At 64.4% G+C, this 13266-nt stretch overlaps 2 protein-coding genes across 4 annotated transcripts in view; both read left to right on the top strand.

Annotated features, from left to right (window-relative positions):
• MON1A (MON1 homolog A, secretory trafficking associated) overlaps positions 1 to 4396 on the top strand; it is a 4835-nt gene extending 439 nt beyond the window's left edge. Inside the window, exons 2-6 of the mRNA XM_042823494.1 lie at positions 295 to 436; positions 666 to 1133; positions 1359 to 2124; positions 2251 to 2398; positions 3246 to 4396. Of these exons, the coding sequence (XP_042679428.1) occupies positions 310 to 436; positions 666 to 1133; positions 1359 to 2124; positions 2251 to 2398; positions 3246 to 3386 (1650 nt within the window). The 5' untranslated portion in view covers positions 295 to 309 and the 3' untranslated portion in view covers positions 3387 to 4396. The remainder of the gene's footprint in view (positions 1 to 294; positions 437 to 665; positions 1134 to 1358; positions 2125 to 2250; positions 2399 to 3245) is intronic.
• A 243-nt stretch (positions 4397 to 4639) lies between these two features.
• Positions 4640 to 12899, top strand: MST1R (macrophage stimulating 1 receptor). 3 transcript variants are annotated; one of them, XM_042823856.1, is made up of 21 exons: positions 4640 to 4703; positions 5657 to 6951; positions 7941 to 8129; positions 8231 to 8356; positions 8426 to 8596; positions 8733 to 8902; positions 8970 to 9147; positions 9257 to 9402; positions 9513 to 9674; positions 9788 to 9884; positions 9961 to 10182; positions 10257 to 10403; positions 10469 to 10625; positions 10808 to 10900; positions 10980 to 11201; positions 11279 to 11359; positions 11436 to 11617; positions 11692 to 11801; positions 11877 to 12042; positions 12123 to 12259; positions 12335 to 12899. In XM_042823856.1, exons 2-21 carry the CDS (start codon positions 5737 to 5739, stop codon positions 12561 to 12563), a joined length of 4200 nt encoding a protein of 1399 aa, XP_042679790.1. In that variant the 5' UTR covers positions 4640 to 4703; positions 5657 to 5736; the 3' UTR covers positions 12564 to 12899. The 3 variants fall into 3 exon arrangements, with proteins under 3 accessions (XP_042679790.1, XP_042679791.1, XP_042679789.1); XM_042823857.1 differs by lacking the exon at positions 4640 to 4703 and adding an exon at positions 5128 to 5201 and having other exon boundaries at positions 9979 to 10182; XM_042823855.1 differs by lacking the exon at positions 4640 to 4703 and adding an exon at positions 5128 to 5201.
• The last annotated feature ends 367 nt before the right edge of the window (positions 12900 to 13266 follow it).

The raw sequence follows: 13266 nt of genomic DNA, 5'->3' as shown, positions 1-13266 counted from the left end.
CCCCCCCCCCCCCCCCCCCCCCCCCCCCCCCCCCCCCCAGCCCCCTGCCCGGCAGCTTTTCAGGCGCAGAGGTAATCGGGGCCAAGCCTGGATGAAAGGTGCTGGGGCCTGGAAGGAGCTGGGGCCGCGCGAGGGAGGAAATCCTGCTGGATTAGAGCAGCTTTCTGACGTCTGGCTGAGCTCGGGTGCTGTACTGAGCCAGCAGCGCGGGGACAAGGACGCTGGTACTGCCTCAGCCCAGCGCTAGGGGATCATAGGGGAATACCGCGGGCTGACATTGTGGGTTCCACGCAGGTCCCGCCCCAAGGAATGGCTGCGGATGTACACAAGAAGAAAGGCTGGGAAGTGCCCAACGGGTCCCTGGCGCCAGGCGATGGGCAGCACGCAGAGCGCTCCGAGAGCCCCACACCGGGGCTGGCACAGGGGACGGAGCCGGGTAAGGGACAGAGCTCATAGGGTGGCTGAGGGAGGGAAAAGCAATTCCTCATCCTGCGTACAGGGCTCTCTAGCAGGATCTGCATCTCTGGGTGCCATGGGACACAATAACGAATGCCCCACTATTTCTCAAGGGGAAGGACACCGGATCCCTCCCTGATGCTCTCCGTCCCTTTTGCATCACCCATCTGCTGCACTGGTGCAAGGTAGACACTGATCTTTGTTTCCAGGTGCGGGCCAGGAGGGAGCCATGTTTGTGCACACCCGCTCCTACGAGGACCTGACCAGCCCTGAGGAGGGGGGAGCTGTGGTGCGGAGCCCTGAGGAGAGGCGAGGGGAGCCGGCTGAGCCCACGAGCATGGAGCAGATCAGTAAGGACTTCAGCGAGCTGAGCACACAGCTCACGGGCATGGCCCTCGACCTGGAGGAGGAGATGAGACAGAGCCAGGAGGGGAAGCTGGAGCCGTCCCCACAGGCCACCCGCCACGACTCGGTGCTGTCAGGAAAGGAGGAGGAGGATGTGACCATGGACACCTGGCGCATGCATCGGAAGCACGTCTTTGTGCTGAGTGAGGCTGGCAAGCCCGTGTATTCCCGCTACGGGTCCGAGGAGGCCCTCTCCAGCACCATGGGGGTCATGATGGCCCTGGTGTCCTTCCTAGAGGCCGAGAAAAATGCCATCCGGTCCATCCACGCAGGTACTGTGCTAGGGGTTGGGACAGGGTGGTGGCACAGCATGCCAGCCCACATCATCCAGGGGTTCACACAGCAGTGCTCAGCCCATGCCCCTGCCACTGTGGGACATGTTAGCTGAACCCAGGGGCAGACTAGTGGCCGGGGGGAGGTGGGAGCTTCCCCTTGCAGCCTTGCACACTCAGGCTTACGTCTCTGTCCCCAACCCATGGGGACTCTCTCCCAAGCAGACGGCTACAAGGTGGTCTTTGTGCGGAGGAGCCCGCTGGTGCTGGTGGCTGTGGCACGGACCCGGCAGTCTGAGCAGGAGATCGCCCATGAGCTGCTCTACATCTATTACCAAATCCTGAGCCTGCTCACCTGGACTCAGCTCAACCACATCTTCCAGCAGAAGCAGAACTACGACCTGCGCAGGCTCCTTGCTGGCTCTGAGCGCATCACTGACAACCTGCTGGACCTTATGGCCCACGACCCCAGCTTCCTCATGGGTGCCGTGCGCTGTCTGCCCTTGGCTGCCAGCGTGCGGGATGCCGTCAGCACCAGCCTCCAGCAGGCCAAGGCCAAGAGCTTGGTCTTCTCCATCCTCCTGTCAGGGAACCAGCTGGTTTCTCTTGTGAGGAAGAAGGATCAGTTCCTCCACCCCATCGACCTCCATCTGCTCTTCAACCTCATCAGCTCCTCCTCATCCTTTCGGGAGGGCGAAGCCTGGACTCCCATTTGCCTCCCTAAGTTCAATTCCAGCGGCTTCTTCCACGCTCACATCTCCTACCTGGAGCAGGAGATGGACCTGTGCCTCCTGTTGGTCTCCACTGACCGCGAGGACTTCTTCACAGTCTCCGACTGCAAGCGGCGCTTCCAGGAGCGGCTGCGGCGGCGAGGAGTGCACCATGCTCTGCAGGAGGCCCTGCGCACCCCCTTCTACAGCGTCGCCCAGGTGGGCATCCCTGACCTGCGGCACTTCATCTACAAGTCCAAGAGCTCTGGGCTCTTCACCAGGTAAGGATGCTGGCAGAATAACAGTTGGGGAACTGTTGGGGCACGGCTGGGGCGTGGGCAAGCCTTCTCCTCAAATCCCGTTCTCCAAGAAAGGCAGGGGCTTAATGGGGTGCTGTGTTCCTGCAGCCCTGAGATCGAGGCACCCTACGTGCGGGAGGAGGAGAAGGAAAGGCTCTTGGGGCTCTATCAGTACCTCCACAGCCGGGCTCACAACTCGTCACGCCCCCTGAAGAACATCTACTTCACAGGCCCACGTGAAAACCTCCTGGCTTGGGTAAGGGCTGTCTTTAGAGTTGGGATGACCCCGACCTCTCTGGTCCTGAGTGGCACAGTGCAGCTCCAGCACTGTGGTGACCAGGATGGCCCCCAGCCTGGCATGCTCCTTTTGGGTGTTCCTGTGCCAGAGAGTGATAGAACAGCTATGTAGGCTACCCTGCTGATCACTGGGGGTCAAAAGGGTTTGGAAGGGACCTCAAGATCGAGCTCAACCCCCCGTCAAAGCAGTACCCTACAATGGGTCACACAGGTTGGCATTCAGATGGGTCTTGAATAACTCCACAGAAGGAGACTCCTCCACCTCTCTGAGCAGCTTGCTCCAGTGCTCTGTCACCTTACTATAAAGAAGTTCTTCTGCATCTTTGTACAGAGCTTCATGCATTCAAGTTTTAGGCCATTACTGCTTGTCCTGTCACTGAGAAAAGCCTGCTCTCATCCATTTGCCTCCCACCTCCCTTTAGATATTTATAAACATGTATCAGATCCCCATCAGTCTTCTTTTCCCCAGGCTGAACACACGCAGGCCACTCAGTCTTCCCTCATACAGGAGGTGCTCCGGGCCCTTCATCATCTTTGTGGCCCTCTGCTGGACTCCTTCTAGGAGACCCCTGTCTTTTGAACTGGGGAGCCTACAACTGGACACAGTCTTCTAAATGTGGCATTACCAGGGCGGAGTAGAGAGGCAGGATCACCTCCCTTGACCTGCTTGGACACAGTTTTTAATGTCCCCCAGCTCAGAAGCTCGTGTATCCCAACCCGGCAGCTCATTGTGGACTCATGCAGTGCCAGCTGCATGTAGGGATGTGTGGATGCATGGCCAGCATTTACCCTATTTCTTTGCCCAGGTCACCAGCGCCTTCGAGCTCTACATATGCTACAGTCCACTGGGGACCAAGGCAGGTGCCATCAGTGCTGTCAACAAGCTCATGAAGTGGATCCGCAAGGAGGAAGACCGGCTCTTCATCCTCACACCCCAGACGTACTGACAGGCATTGCCCAGGGCATGGTGCCACCTGGAGGAGCCCTGCTGTGCCGGGACGCTCATCTCTCTGAGAAGCCTGGGCTGTGAGCCAGGGGAGAGGGCACAGGGGACCCTGAGGGCATGGGGAAACTGCCCAACCTGGGTGTGAGAGTCGGGGATCGAAGCTGCCCAGGCAATGTGGTGAGCAGGGCTTTCTCTCACCTGCAGGCAGTGCTTCCCTCATCTGGGGGGCTGCCCTTCTTCTGCAGCCCCCCGCTCTGTCCTTTGTGCTGCTGTGTCCACAGAGGGCAGGTGACAACGCCCAGCTAGGGACAGGCTTGGATGGGGCACTGCTGGCACTGCTCCTCTCCCCGCTTTAGGGGAGCTGGGCCCCCCAAGTGCCAGGTAGCTCCTGATGGTCCCGGAGCCAGGCTGGGAGCCAGCAGGTTTGTCCCCTTGGCACCTATGTGTGCCTGGTCCCTTTCCACTGAGGCCACAAGAAGGATGTCCTTGGGGATGCTGAGAAGCAGGGCAGCGGGCTCCTGCCTGCAGGGACACCGAGTAGCCCCAGAGAGACTCGGGGTACCAGGATGCCACTCGGCGTGCTCGTGGTGCTGGCTCCAAAGCAGCAGCTGTGGTGTGGTCCCCCTCCCCTCCCCCAGAGCCCCAGCTGGCATGGGGCACTGATGTGTCTTCACTGCGTCATGGGGTCCCCTATCGTCCAAAAAGCAGCTCCTCGAGCTGTGCTTGCTGTGCGAGGACCACCTCCTCCCTGCTGTCCCCAGCTGTCCCCAGGCACTGGCTGGGGCTGAGCACCCCGCAGCACAGCGCTGGGCACGGCTCCTGGGGCGTCCCCGTGAAGCACAGCCTGACCCTGTGCGTAGGGATGGGCGTCCGGGAGGGGAAACCCCCGCGGTGACACCGAGGGACTGGCAGGAACCCGGTAGGGCTAACGGAGGGACTCCGCTCCCTTATTTATGCTCCTGCCAGATTGTAGTCGCTTGTCTTTGCTCATAAACATTATCTGGACCCGAATCGAGCCTCGGCACGTTAATGTTGGGTTGGCGGGAGGCATCCGGGGCTCCGCGGACTCCATTTGGGTGACATCTCGGGCGGAGCGGGAGCGGCAAAAGGCTCCGGGAGGAGCCGGCTGGGACCAGCTCATGTCGAAACCGGGAGGGAGCCTCGGGGACGGAGGAAGGAGCGGTTGGGTAAGGCTCGCAGCCAGCAGCATTGCCGGGTTTACGCAACGCGGGCAGGCTGAGTCCGATGGCGGCGGGCGCGACCCGTTCCGGGGAGCAAAGTCCCGGCGGATGCGGGCGGGGAGCCGAGCCCTGCCCAGGTGAGTGCCGGGGGAGCGCTCCGAGCGGGTGGCTGCGAGCCGCCCCGAGCGCAGAGCTTTGAGGGTAAATCTGTGCGGTTCACGGGGTCAAAAACATCCCTTTTCTCCCTTCCACGGGAGCGGCGGCGAGCCCGGCACCGCCTGCAGGCAGCCCTCGAGTTTGGGGAGGAAGGGAAGGGCGGGGGGGGGGGGGGGACGGGAAGCAGCCACGAGGTAAACGACGTGTCCCGGAGAAATAAGTTACACTTGTGGAACGGGGAAACCGATCCGACCCGTCCGCCTGGAAACCAGCCAGCCGTAACCGGGGCCGGGCCAGCTCTCCCCTGCCCGTTGTCACCAAATCCTGCTGCACCGCCCCCGGCACCCGGAGCCCCGCACGGTGCGGGGGTAGGAGCCGCCCCGCCCCGCCCTGACCTGGCACAGCCCCGCTCCGCCCCGGCACGGCTCGGCACGGCTCGGTACGATAGGGCTCGGTACTGCCCGCAGCGCAGCGACCAGGTGAGCGCCCGGCTGGGCACGGCTCGGAACCGAACAGGGCGCGGTTTGGCACGGGACAGCCGCTGGGAGGGACGGGTGGGGACAGCCGGAGCGGGACCGGGCCCTTCGGGGCGGGGTGGAGAGCGGCCGTGGGGCTGCTTGGCGGTTTCCGTGCCGAAGGGTGGCTGAGGGCTCCTCCCAGGTCCCCGAGGTGTCCCTGCAGGGCTGGCGGCCGGTCTCCAGCCCTAACCTGCTGAGCCGGAGGGGCCCTCAATCGGGTCCCCGTCCCCAGGAGGGGCTTGGAGGGGCCGTTTCGGGTGGGATTTGTCACCTTCCATAGGCCTGTGGGAAGGACTTGGGAAGGGAGAGGTGCCACCCGTCCCCACGTTAGCACCTGGCACGCGGCCATGGGGAGCACGCAGCACATCTCTCTCCCCAGTGCCGTGGGTAAAGCCCTTCCCCTGTTACTTCTGCAGATGCGATGGTGACCTGTCCTCCCCGAGTCCCGGCCCCTCCTGGTGCTGAGTGCCATCAGTAGACTCGTGCGGGTGGCAGCATGGGGCCGCGATGCCCTGTGTGCCTCCTGCTGCTCCTCGCCCCATCCCTGCTGCAGGCCGGCGCCTGGCAGTGCCCCCGCATCCCTTTCAGCTCCACCCGCAACTTCTCAGTGCCCTACACACTGCCCAGCCTCGATGCTGGCAGCCCCGTGCAGAACATCGCCGTCTTCCCCGATCCGGCCACCATCTTCGTGGCCGTCCGCAACCGCATCCTGGTGGTCGATCCCGAGCTGCGCCTCCGCTCCGTCCTCATCACCGGACCCACAGGCAGTGCCCGCTGTGAGATCTGCCGCCTGTGCCCAGCCGCCGTGGACGCCCCGGGGTCCGAGGACGTGGACAATGTGCTGCTGCTGCTGGACCCGGTGGAGCCGTGGCTGTACAGCTGCGGAGCGGCGCGGCGCGGGCTTTGTTACCTGCACCAGCTGGAGGTGCGGGGCGGCGAGGTCATCATCGCATCCACCAGCTGCCTGTACTCGGCCTCGGCCAACAGCCCCGCGTCCTGCCCCGACTGCGTGGCCAGCCCCCTGGGGAGCACCGCCACCGTGGTGGCCGACCGCTACACCGCCTCCTTCTACCTGGGCTCTACCGTCAACAGCAGCGTGGCGGCGCGCTACAGCCCGCGTTCGGTGGCGGTGCGCAGGCTGAAGGGCACGCGGGATGGCTTCGCCGACCCCTTCCATTCACTGACGGTGCTGCCGCGCTACCAGGACATCTACCCCATCCACTACGTGCATTCCTTCACCGACGGGGACCACGTCTACTTGGTGACGGTGCAGCCGGAGTTCCCCGGCTCCTCCGCGTTCCACACGCGCCTGGTGCGGCTCAGCGCCCACGAGCCGGACCTGCGTCGCTACCGCGAGATCGTCCTCGACTGCCGCTACGAGTCCAAGCGGCGGCGGCGGCGCAGGGCCGAGGAAGAGACGGAGCGCGATGTGGCCTACAACGTGCTGCAGGCTGCCCGTGCTGCCCAGCCCGGCGCTCACCTGGCCCGGGACCTCGGCATCGACCGCACCGAGACCGTGCTGTTCGGTGCCTTCGCCGAGAGCCACCCGGAGAGCCGTGAGCCGCAGCACAACTCGGCTGTGTGCGCCTTCCCCCTGCGCCTGCTCAACCAGGCCATCCGAGAGGGCATGGACAAGTGCTGCGGTACCGGCACGCAGACGTTGAAGCGGGGGCTCAGCTTCTTCCAGCCGCAGCAGTATTGTCCGCACAGCGTGAGTCAGTCGGGGCCGTGGGGCCGGGGCTGGGGCCGGGTTGCGCTGGGACGCGGTGGCACCCAGGTGCGGTGAGTCACCGCTGCCACCCACCTCCCCCCCCCCCGCCACCTTATCGCGGGCTGCTGGCGCCGGGCCGGTGTCACCGTGCTTTGGGGCTATGCTGGTGTGGCAGGCTCTGGCTGTGCTCGCTGCATAGGAGCCAGATGTGCGGTGGGGCTCGAAGCGCCCTACCCTCTATCCTTGCCCGTGGCTGTCCCCAGCACGGCGCTGTATACGGCCTCCCTCCTCGGCTGTTTCTTTGCAGCGGGGACGGGCTCGTGCTCCTCTGCACGGCTGCTCCACCGTCTCCCCGTGTGCCCAGCTGACCGCGGGCGGAAGCGTGCGGAGTCACCGGTCCCACAGCGCCTCAGGGCAGGGACTGCCGCGCTGCGGGGACGGGGCAGGGCAGCTGTTGGCACACATGGCATGAGCGCGCCTGTTCTCAGCCAGGGCGAGGCGCAGCCAGATCTCCTCCCTTTCCTGGCTGCGTGCAGCAAGCAGCTCACCATCGCCCTGCATCACGCTGCCGGGAAAGGGGCCCCGGCCCCGCGTATCCTGAGGGGATCTGGGGAAAGACTCTAGAGGCACACCAGGGCTTTGTATCCCCCTCTGCCCCAAGCCCTAGTATGTTTTTAGGGCTGGCACTGGGACAGCAGCCCCGCAGTGCCTGAGCTCATAACCACACACAGATGGGGAGGGAGGGCAGGGCAGGATCTGACGCTGCTCGGGGATGTCCTGGTGGGGGGGCATGGATGCGTCACGCCTCCAACAGTCCCTGGTTCTTTGTTGCAGCCTAGAGGGGAGATCAGCACATGCATCTCTGGACTCTCCGGTCCCAAAATATCTCCCATCTCAGAGCCACGATTGCTCCGGTGCTCGCACCCACCCGTAAGGGTGCGGGGAGCTGTGGGGTGTTTTTGAGGTGCCCTCGTTATGCTCGAATGCAGGTGAACCTCTCGGCGCCAGTGACCAACACCAGCTGCTGGGACCAGCCCACCCTGGTGCCCGCTGCCTCTCACAAGGTGGATCTGTTCAACGGACGCCTGTCTGGCATCCTCCTCACCTCCATCTTCGTCACCGTCCTCCAGAATGTCACGGTGGCTCACCTGGGCACGGCACAGGGACGTGTCCTGCAGGTGGGTGCCAGCTGAGGCCAGGCAGGACGCACAGTGCCGAGCAGAGTTGCACGGTGCCCATCAGGTGCCCGGTGTCTCACCTGATGCCTGACCCACTGCAGATGGTGCTGCAACGCTCCAGCTCTTACGTGGTCGCCTTGGCTAACTTCTCCCTGGGGGAGCCGGCACCGGTGCAGCACGCCGTGGGGCTGCAGGGACGCTCGCTGCTCTTTACTGCTGGCACCAAGGTAAGCCGGGCAGTGGGGCAGGGTGTGGGGCTGCAGAGCCCCCCACTCAGCCCCGCTCTGTGTCCCCAGGTGTGGCGTGTGAATGTCACCGGCCCTGGCTGCCGCCACTTCTCAACCTGCGACCGTTGCCTGCGTGCTGAGCGCTTCATGGGCTGCGGCTGGTGTGGGGACGGCTGCAGGCTGCACCACGAGTGTGCCGGCCCCTGGGTGCGGGACAGCTGCCCGCCCGTCCTCACTGATGTAGGTCTGCGCCGGTAGGGGGGGGCAGCAGAGAGGGAGGTGGCACGTGGGGTAATGTGCAGTGGGAGCCCTGCCCTGGGCTGGGCATCATACCCACCGGTGGGGCCCCCCGCGGCCATCACTGCCTGTCCCGCAGTTCCACCCCAAGAGCGCGCCGCTGCGGGGCCAAACACGAGTGACGCTCTGCGGCATGACCTTCCGTTCCCCGCCGGACCCCACCGCCCACCGCAGCTTCACTGACCTCTACAGGGTGGCGGTGGGAGGGCGAAGCTGCACTGTGCTGCCGGAAGAGAGTGAGAGTTACAGGTGCGGTGCTGGGGGGCGCTGCGGGGACGTCGTTCCTGTCCCACCGCTGAGCCCCGTTACCCTGCAGGCCGCTGCCCACGTTCCGTCGCAAGGACTTTGTGGACGTGCTGGTGTGTGTGCTGGAGCCGGGGGAGCCAGCGGCAGCGGCAGGGCCGGCTGATGTGGTGCTCAATGTGACGGAGTCTGCTGGGTCCTCGAGCTTCCGTGTCCAGGGATCCACCACCCTCAGCGGCTTCATCTTTGTGGTAGTGTCCTCATGGTGGCAGTGACACCAGCCCCCGGGTGCCTTGAGTTGGGCGCTGGGCTGTGCGGTGTTGGCTCACTGCCTGCCCTGCCATCCTTGATTCTGCCCAGGAACCCCGCATCAGCATCCTGCACCCCAGCTTCGGTCCCCAGGGCGGTGGCACCCTCGTGTCCCTCCGTGGCACCCACCTCTCAGCAGGGAGCAGCTGGCGGGTGACGATCAATGGCTCCGAGTGTCCCCTGAATGGGCAGCCCAGGTACAGGCCAGCCATCGTCTCAGCACTGCAGGGTCTGTTGGCACAGGTGTGGCCGCGGGGATGCCCTCGCAGTCCCACTGTCCCTTCCAGCTCCTGTGCTGTGTCCCCAGCCAGGGCGACGGGGAGATCCGGTGCACAGCTCCCGCTGCCACCAGCCTGGGTGCAGCCCCTGTGGCCCTGTGGATCGACGGCGAGGAGTTCCTGGCTCCACTGCCCTTCGAGTACCGCCCTGACCCCACCGTTTTGGCCATCGTCCCCAACTGCAGCTATGGGTGAGCGTGTAGGGATGCAGGGACACCCCTGTCTTCCCCTTGCTGAGGTGCTGGGCACCACAAACACCCTGGGGACCGTGTGTTCCTGGTGCCCTGACCGCAGCCCACTGCAGGGGCTCGATGCTCACCCTCATCGGCACCCACCTGGACTCAGTGTATCGTGCCAAGATCCAATTTGAAGGCGGCGGCGGTGGGAAGACCGAAGCCACGGTGAGCACCAGGGCAGGAAGCTGTCACCCTCATGCTGCGCTCAGCACCGTGCCAGCAGTCTCCTGCTCACCTACAGGAGTGTGAGGGTCCGCAGTCGCCCGACTGGCTGCTGTGCTGCAGCCCGGCCTTCCCCGTCGAGACCAAGCCGGTGCCTGGGAATCTGAGCGTGCTGCTGGATGGGGCTGCTGGCCGCTGGCTGTTCCGCCTGCGCTATTTCCGCCGGCCCCAGATGTTCCCCTTCGGGCAGCAGGGTGAGCGGTACCAACTCAAACCCGGCGATAATGAGGTTAAAGTGAATGTACGTGGCGGAGTGAGGCGTGCTGGGGGGGTCACAGTGGGGCCGGCCGGGCTCAGGCCTGTCTGTCCCGGCAGCAATTGGGGCTGGACTCCGTGGCTGGGTGTATGAACATCACCATGACGGTGGGGGGCCGGGACTGCCACCCCAACGTGCTGAAGAATGAGGTGACGTGCCGTGTGCCTCGTGACGTGGATCTGTCCCCCGCCGGGGCCCCTGTGCAGGTAGGTACCCCCCGGGGCACCCCGACCCCTTTGCTCCTGGCCCTGCTGATTCCCCGCTCCCCCAGATCTGTGTGAACGGCGCCTGCCAGGCACTGGGTTTGGTGCTGTCTGCCTCCTCGCTGGACATGGCCGCCAGCCTGGCCCTGGGCACTGGTGTCACCTTCCTTGTCTGCTGCATCCTGGCTGCTGTGCTGCTCCGCTGGCGCTGGAGGAAGAGGAGGGGTGAGTGCCACTGCTCGCCGGGTGCCCCACAGCCATCCCATGTCTCTGGTGCTATACCGTGCCTGCGGTGCCATCCTCTGCCTATGGTTTTACCCTGTGCCCACAGTCCCACCCCACATCCAATGTGCCACTCACTCTTCTTTGTCCCAGAGTCACCCCTGCCCATGTTCTCCCACCTGCAGGGACGGAGAACCTGGAGCTGCTGGTGCACTCTGCCCGGAGCGAGCACCCCATCACCATCCAGCACCCCAATGTTGACTACAGAGAAGTGCAGGGTAAGCAGGGCTGGTGGGCACTGGGGTGCCAGGGCCGTGCTGCCCCAGCACCTGAAGGCACCTCTCCCTGTCCCGGCAGTGCTGCCTGTTGCAGACAGCCCTGGCCTGGCCAGGCCCCATGGACTCTTTGCCGGTGCCGGTGCTGGAGCTGATGCTGCAGGCGGTGGCTCCCCGGTGCCGCTGCTCAGGACCACATCTTGCTGCCTGGAGGACCTGCGGCCAGAGCTGCTGGAGGAGGTGAAGGATATCCTCATCCCCGAGGAGCGGCTCATCACCCACCGCAGCCGCGTCATCGGCAGAGGTGACGATGCACCCCGCGGCACTCATGCACAGCGTCACCCTCCAGCTCCACATCTCACTGCCACCTGTCCCCCACAGGGCACTTTGGCAGTGTGTACCATGGCACCTACATGGACCCGCTGCTGGGCAACCTGCACTGTGCCGTCAAGTCCCTGCACCGTGAGTGAGCGCCCGTGCCCTGGCCCCGCAGCACACAGCCTCGCAGCACACAGCCCCATGGCTCGGCTCCCCACAGGTATCACAGACCTGGAGGAGGTGGAAGAGTTCCTGCGCGAGGGCATCCTGATGAAGAGCTTCCACCACCCGCAGGTGCTCTCGTTGCTGGGTGTCTGCCTGCCCCGCCACGGGCTGCCCCTCGTCGTCCTGCCCTACATGCGCCACGGGGACCTGCGCCACTTCATCCGTGCCCAGGAGCGGGTATGGGGTGCTTTGGGGGGATATGGTGAGTGCTGGGGACCGAGCTCGCCCCGCTCACCACTCCCACCCTGCAGAGCCCCACGGTGAAGGAGCTCATCGGCTTCGGGCTCCAGGTGGCCTTGGGCATGGAGTACTTGGCCCAGAAAAAATTTGTGCACCGGGACCTGGCGGCCAGGAACTGCATGTGAGTGCAGCTGGTTTCGGGGTCCCTCATCCTTAGCGCCCCGATGGGGTGCTGGCCCTGACCCTGTGCCCGTAGGCTGGATGAGACGCTGACAGTGAAGGTGGCTGACTTTGGGCTGGCGCGGGATGTGTTTGGCAAGGAGTACTACAGCATCCGGCAGCACCGGCACGCCAAGCTGCCCGTCAAGTGGATGGCGCTGGAGAGCCTACAGACCCAAAAGTTCACTACTAAGTCAGATGTGGTAGGTGGTCCCCCTGTCCCTATCTCCATCCTTTGTCCCCTTCCTTGTCCCCCTGCCCCAGCGCGGCTCTCTGTCCACAGTGGTCCTTTGGGGTGCTCATGTGGGAGCTGCTGACGCGAGGCGCGTCGCCGTACCCTGAGGTGGACCCCTATGACATGGCCCGCTATCTGCTGCGGGGTCGGCGCCTGCCGCAGCCCCAGCCCTGCCCCGACACGCTGTGAGTGGGGCCGGGGGGCAGCGGGGAGGTGGGATCCCCCCAGGCAGTGCTGGTGCTGACGCGTTGTTGGGGCAGGTATGGGGTGATGCTGAGCTGCTGGGCACCCACACCCGAGGAGCGGCCGTCCTTCTCGGGGCTTGTGTGTGAGCTCGAGCGTGTGCTGGCCTCACTGGAGGGTGAGCACTACGTCAACCTGGCCGTCACCTACGTCAACCTGGAGAGCAGCCCTCCTTTCCCCATGGGGCAGCTGCCCGACAGCGAGGATGAGGAAGATGAAGAGGATGAGGACGCGGCTGTGCGCTGATGGGGTGCTCTGCACCGTGGGTGCGCTCCCCCAAGGGGAGCTGTGGGGCACAGCCCAGTGCACCCACCCTATGGGCTGGGTGCTGGGTGCTGTGGATGCTGTCTTGTGCCGCACACTGGGACTGTGCCAAGTCTCATGGGGTTCCCACCACTTGATCCCATGCTGGCAGGGTGCTGTGGGGCTCATCCTGCACCAGTGAGGTGCTGTGGGCCCCGTGTTCAGCCCCAGCACTTGCTGTGGGGAACCCTAACCTGTCTCCAGGGGTTTCAGGGCCTCCCTGGGGAAATTCACCATTTTGGGGGTTAAATCACTGATAAAAACCAAATGCTATTTTTACCATCTGGTGCTGCGTGCTCTGCCTGTGGTGGGTGCTGGGATCAGGGAGGGGGTCACCCACTGCTCCTGTGCAGCCATGGGAGGGCACCTGCAGACTGGCACTGGCCACCGAGGTGCTCACCCTGCAAGCACCACCCCCTGTCCCTGGGGCACACTCAGTGGGGGACCTGGGCACCTGGGGGGTTGGAGGTTCGTGATCCTTGAGGTCCCTTTCAACCCGAGCCATTCTGTGATTCTGTGAAGTGATGCCAGCGCTGATTGAAAGGATTGTTCTAAAAACCCATCCCAGCCCCATCCTCGTGCTATTGAGCAGGTGGTGGAGGGGACACTGGATGCAAAATTCCGTGCTGTCTTTTGTAGTAAAACA

Source organism: Centrocercus urophasianus, unplaced genomic scaffold (assembly GCF_019232065.1).
Source record: "Centrocercus urophasianus isolate 14NV4802_14NV808 unplaced genomic scaffold, USGS_Curo_1.0 seq_22, whole genome shotgun sequence".
Classification (NCBI taxonomy): Eukaryota; Metazoa; Chordata; class Aves; order Galliformes; family Phasianidae; genus Centrocercus; species Centrocercus urophasianus.
Note: the sequence above shows the minus strand (reverse complement) of the source record. Positions and strands in the feature narration are given on the sequence as shown.

Bases quoted from the DNA above. Each gene is read 5' to 3' on its own strand.
- MST1R (XM_042823856.1), top strand. From the start codon at position 5,737: ATGGGGCCGCGATGCCCTGTGTGCCTCCTGCTGCTCCTCGCCCCATCC. The intron at 10,183-10,256 runs GTACGTGGCGGA...CTGTCCCGGCAG, and splicing joins ATAATGAGGTTAAAGTGAAT to CAATTGGGGCTGGACTCCGT. The intron at 12,260-12,334 runs GTGAGTGGGGCC...TTGTTGGGGCAG, and splicing joins CAGCCCTGCCCCGACACGCT to GTATGGGGTGATGCTGAGCT.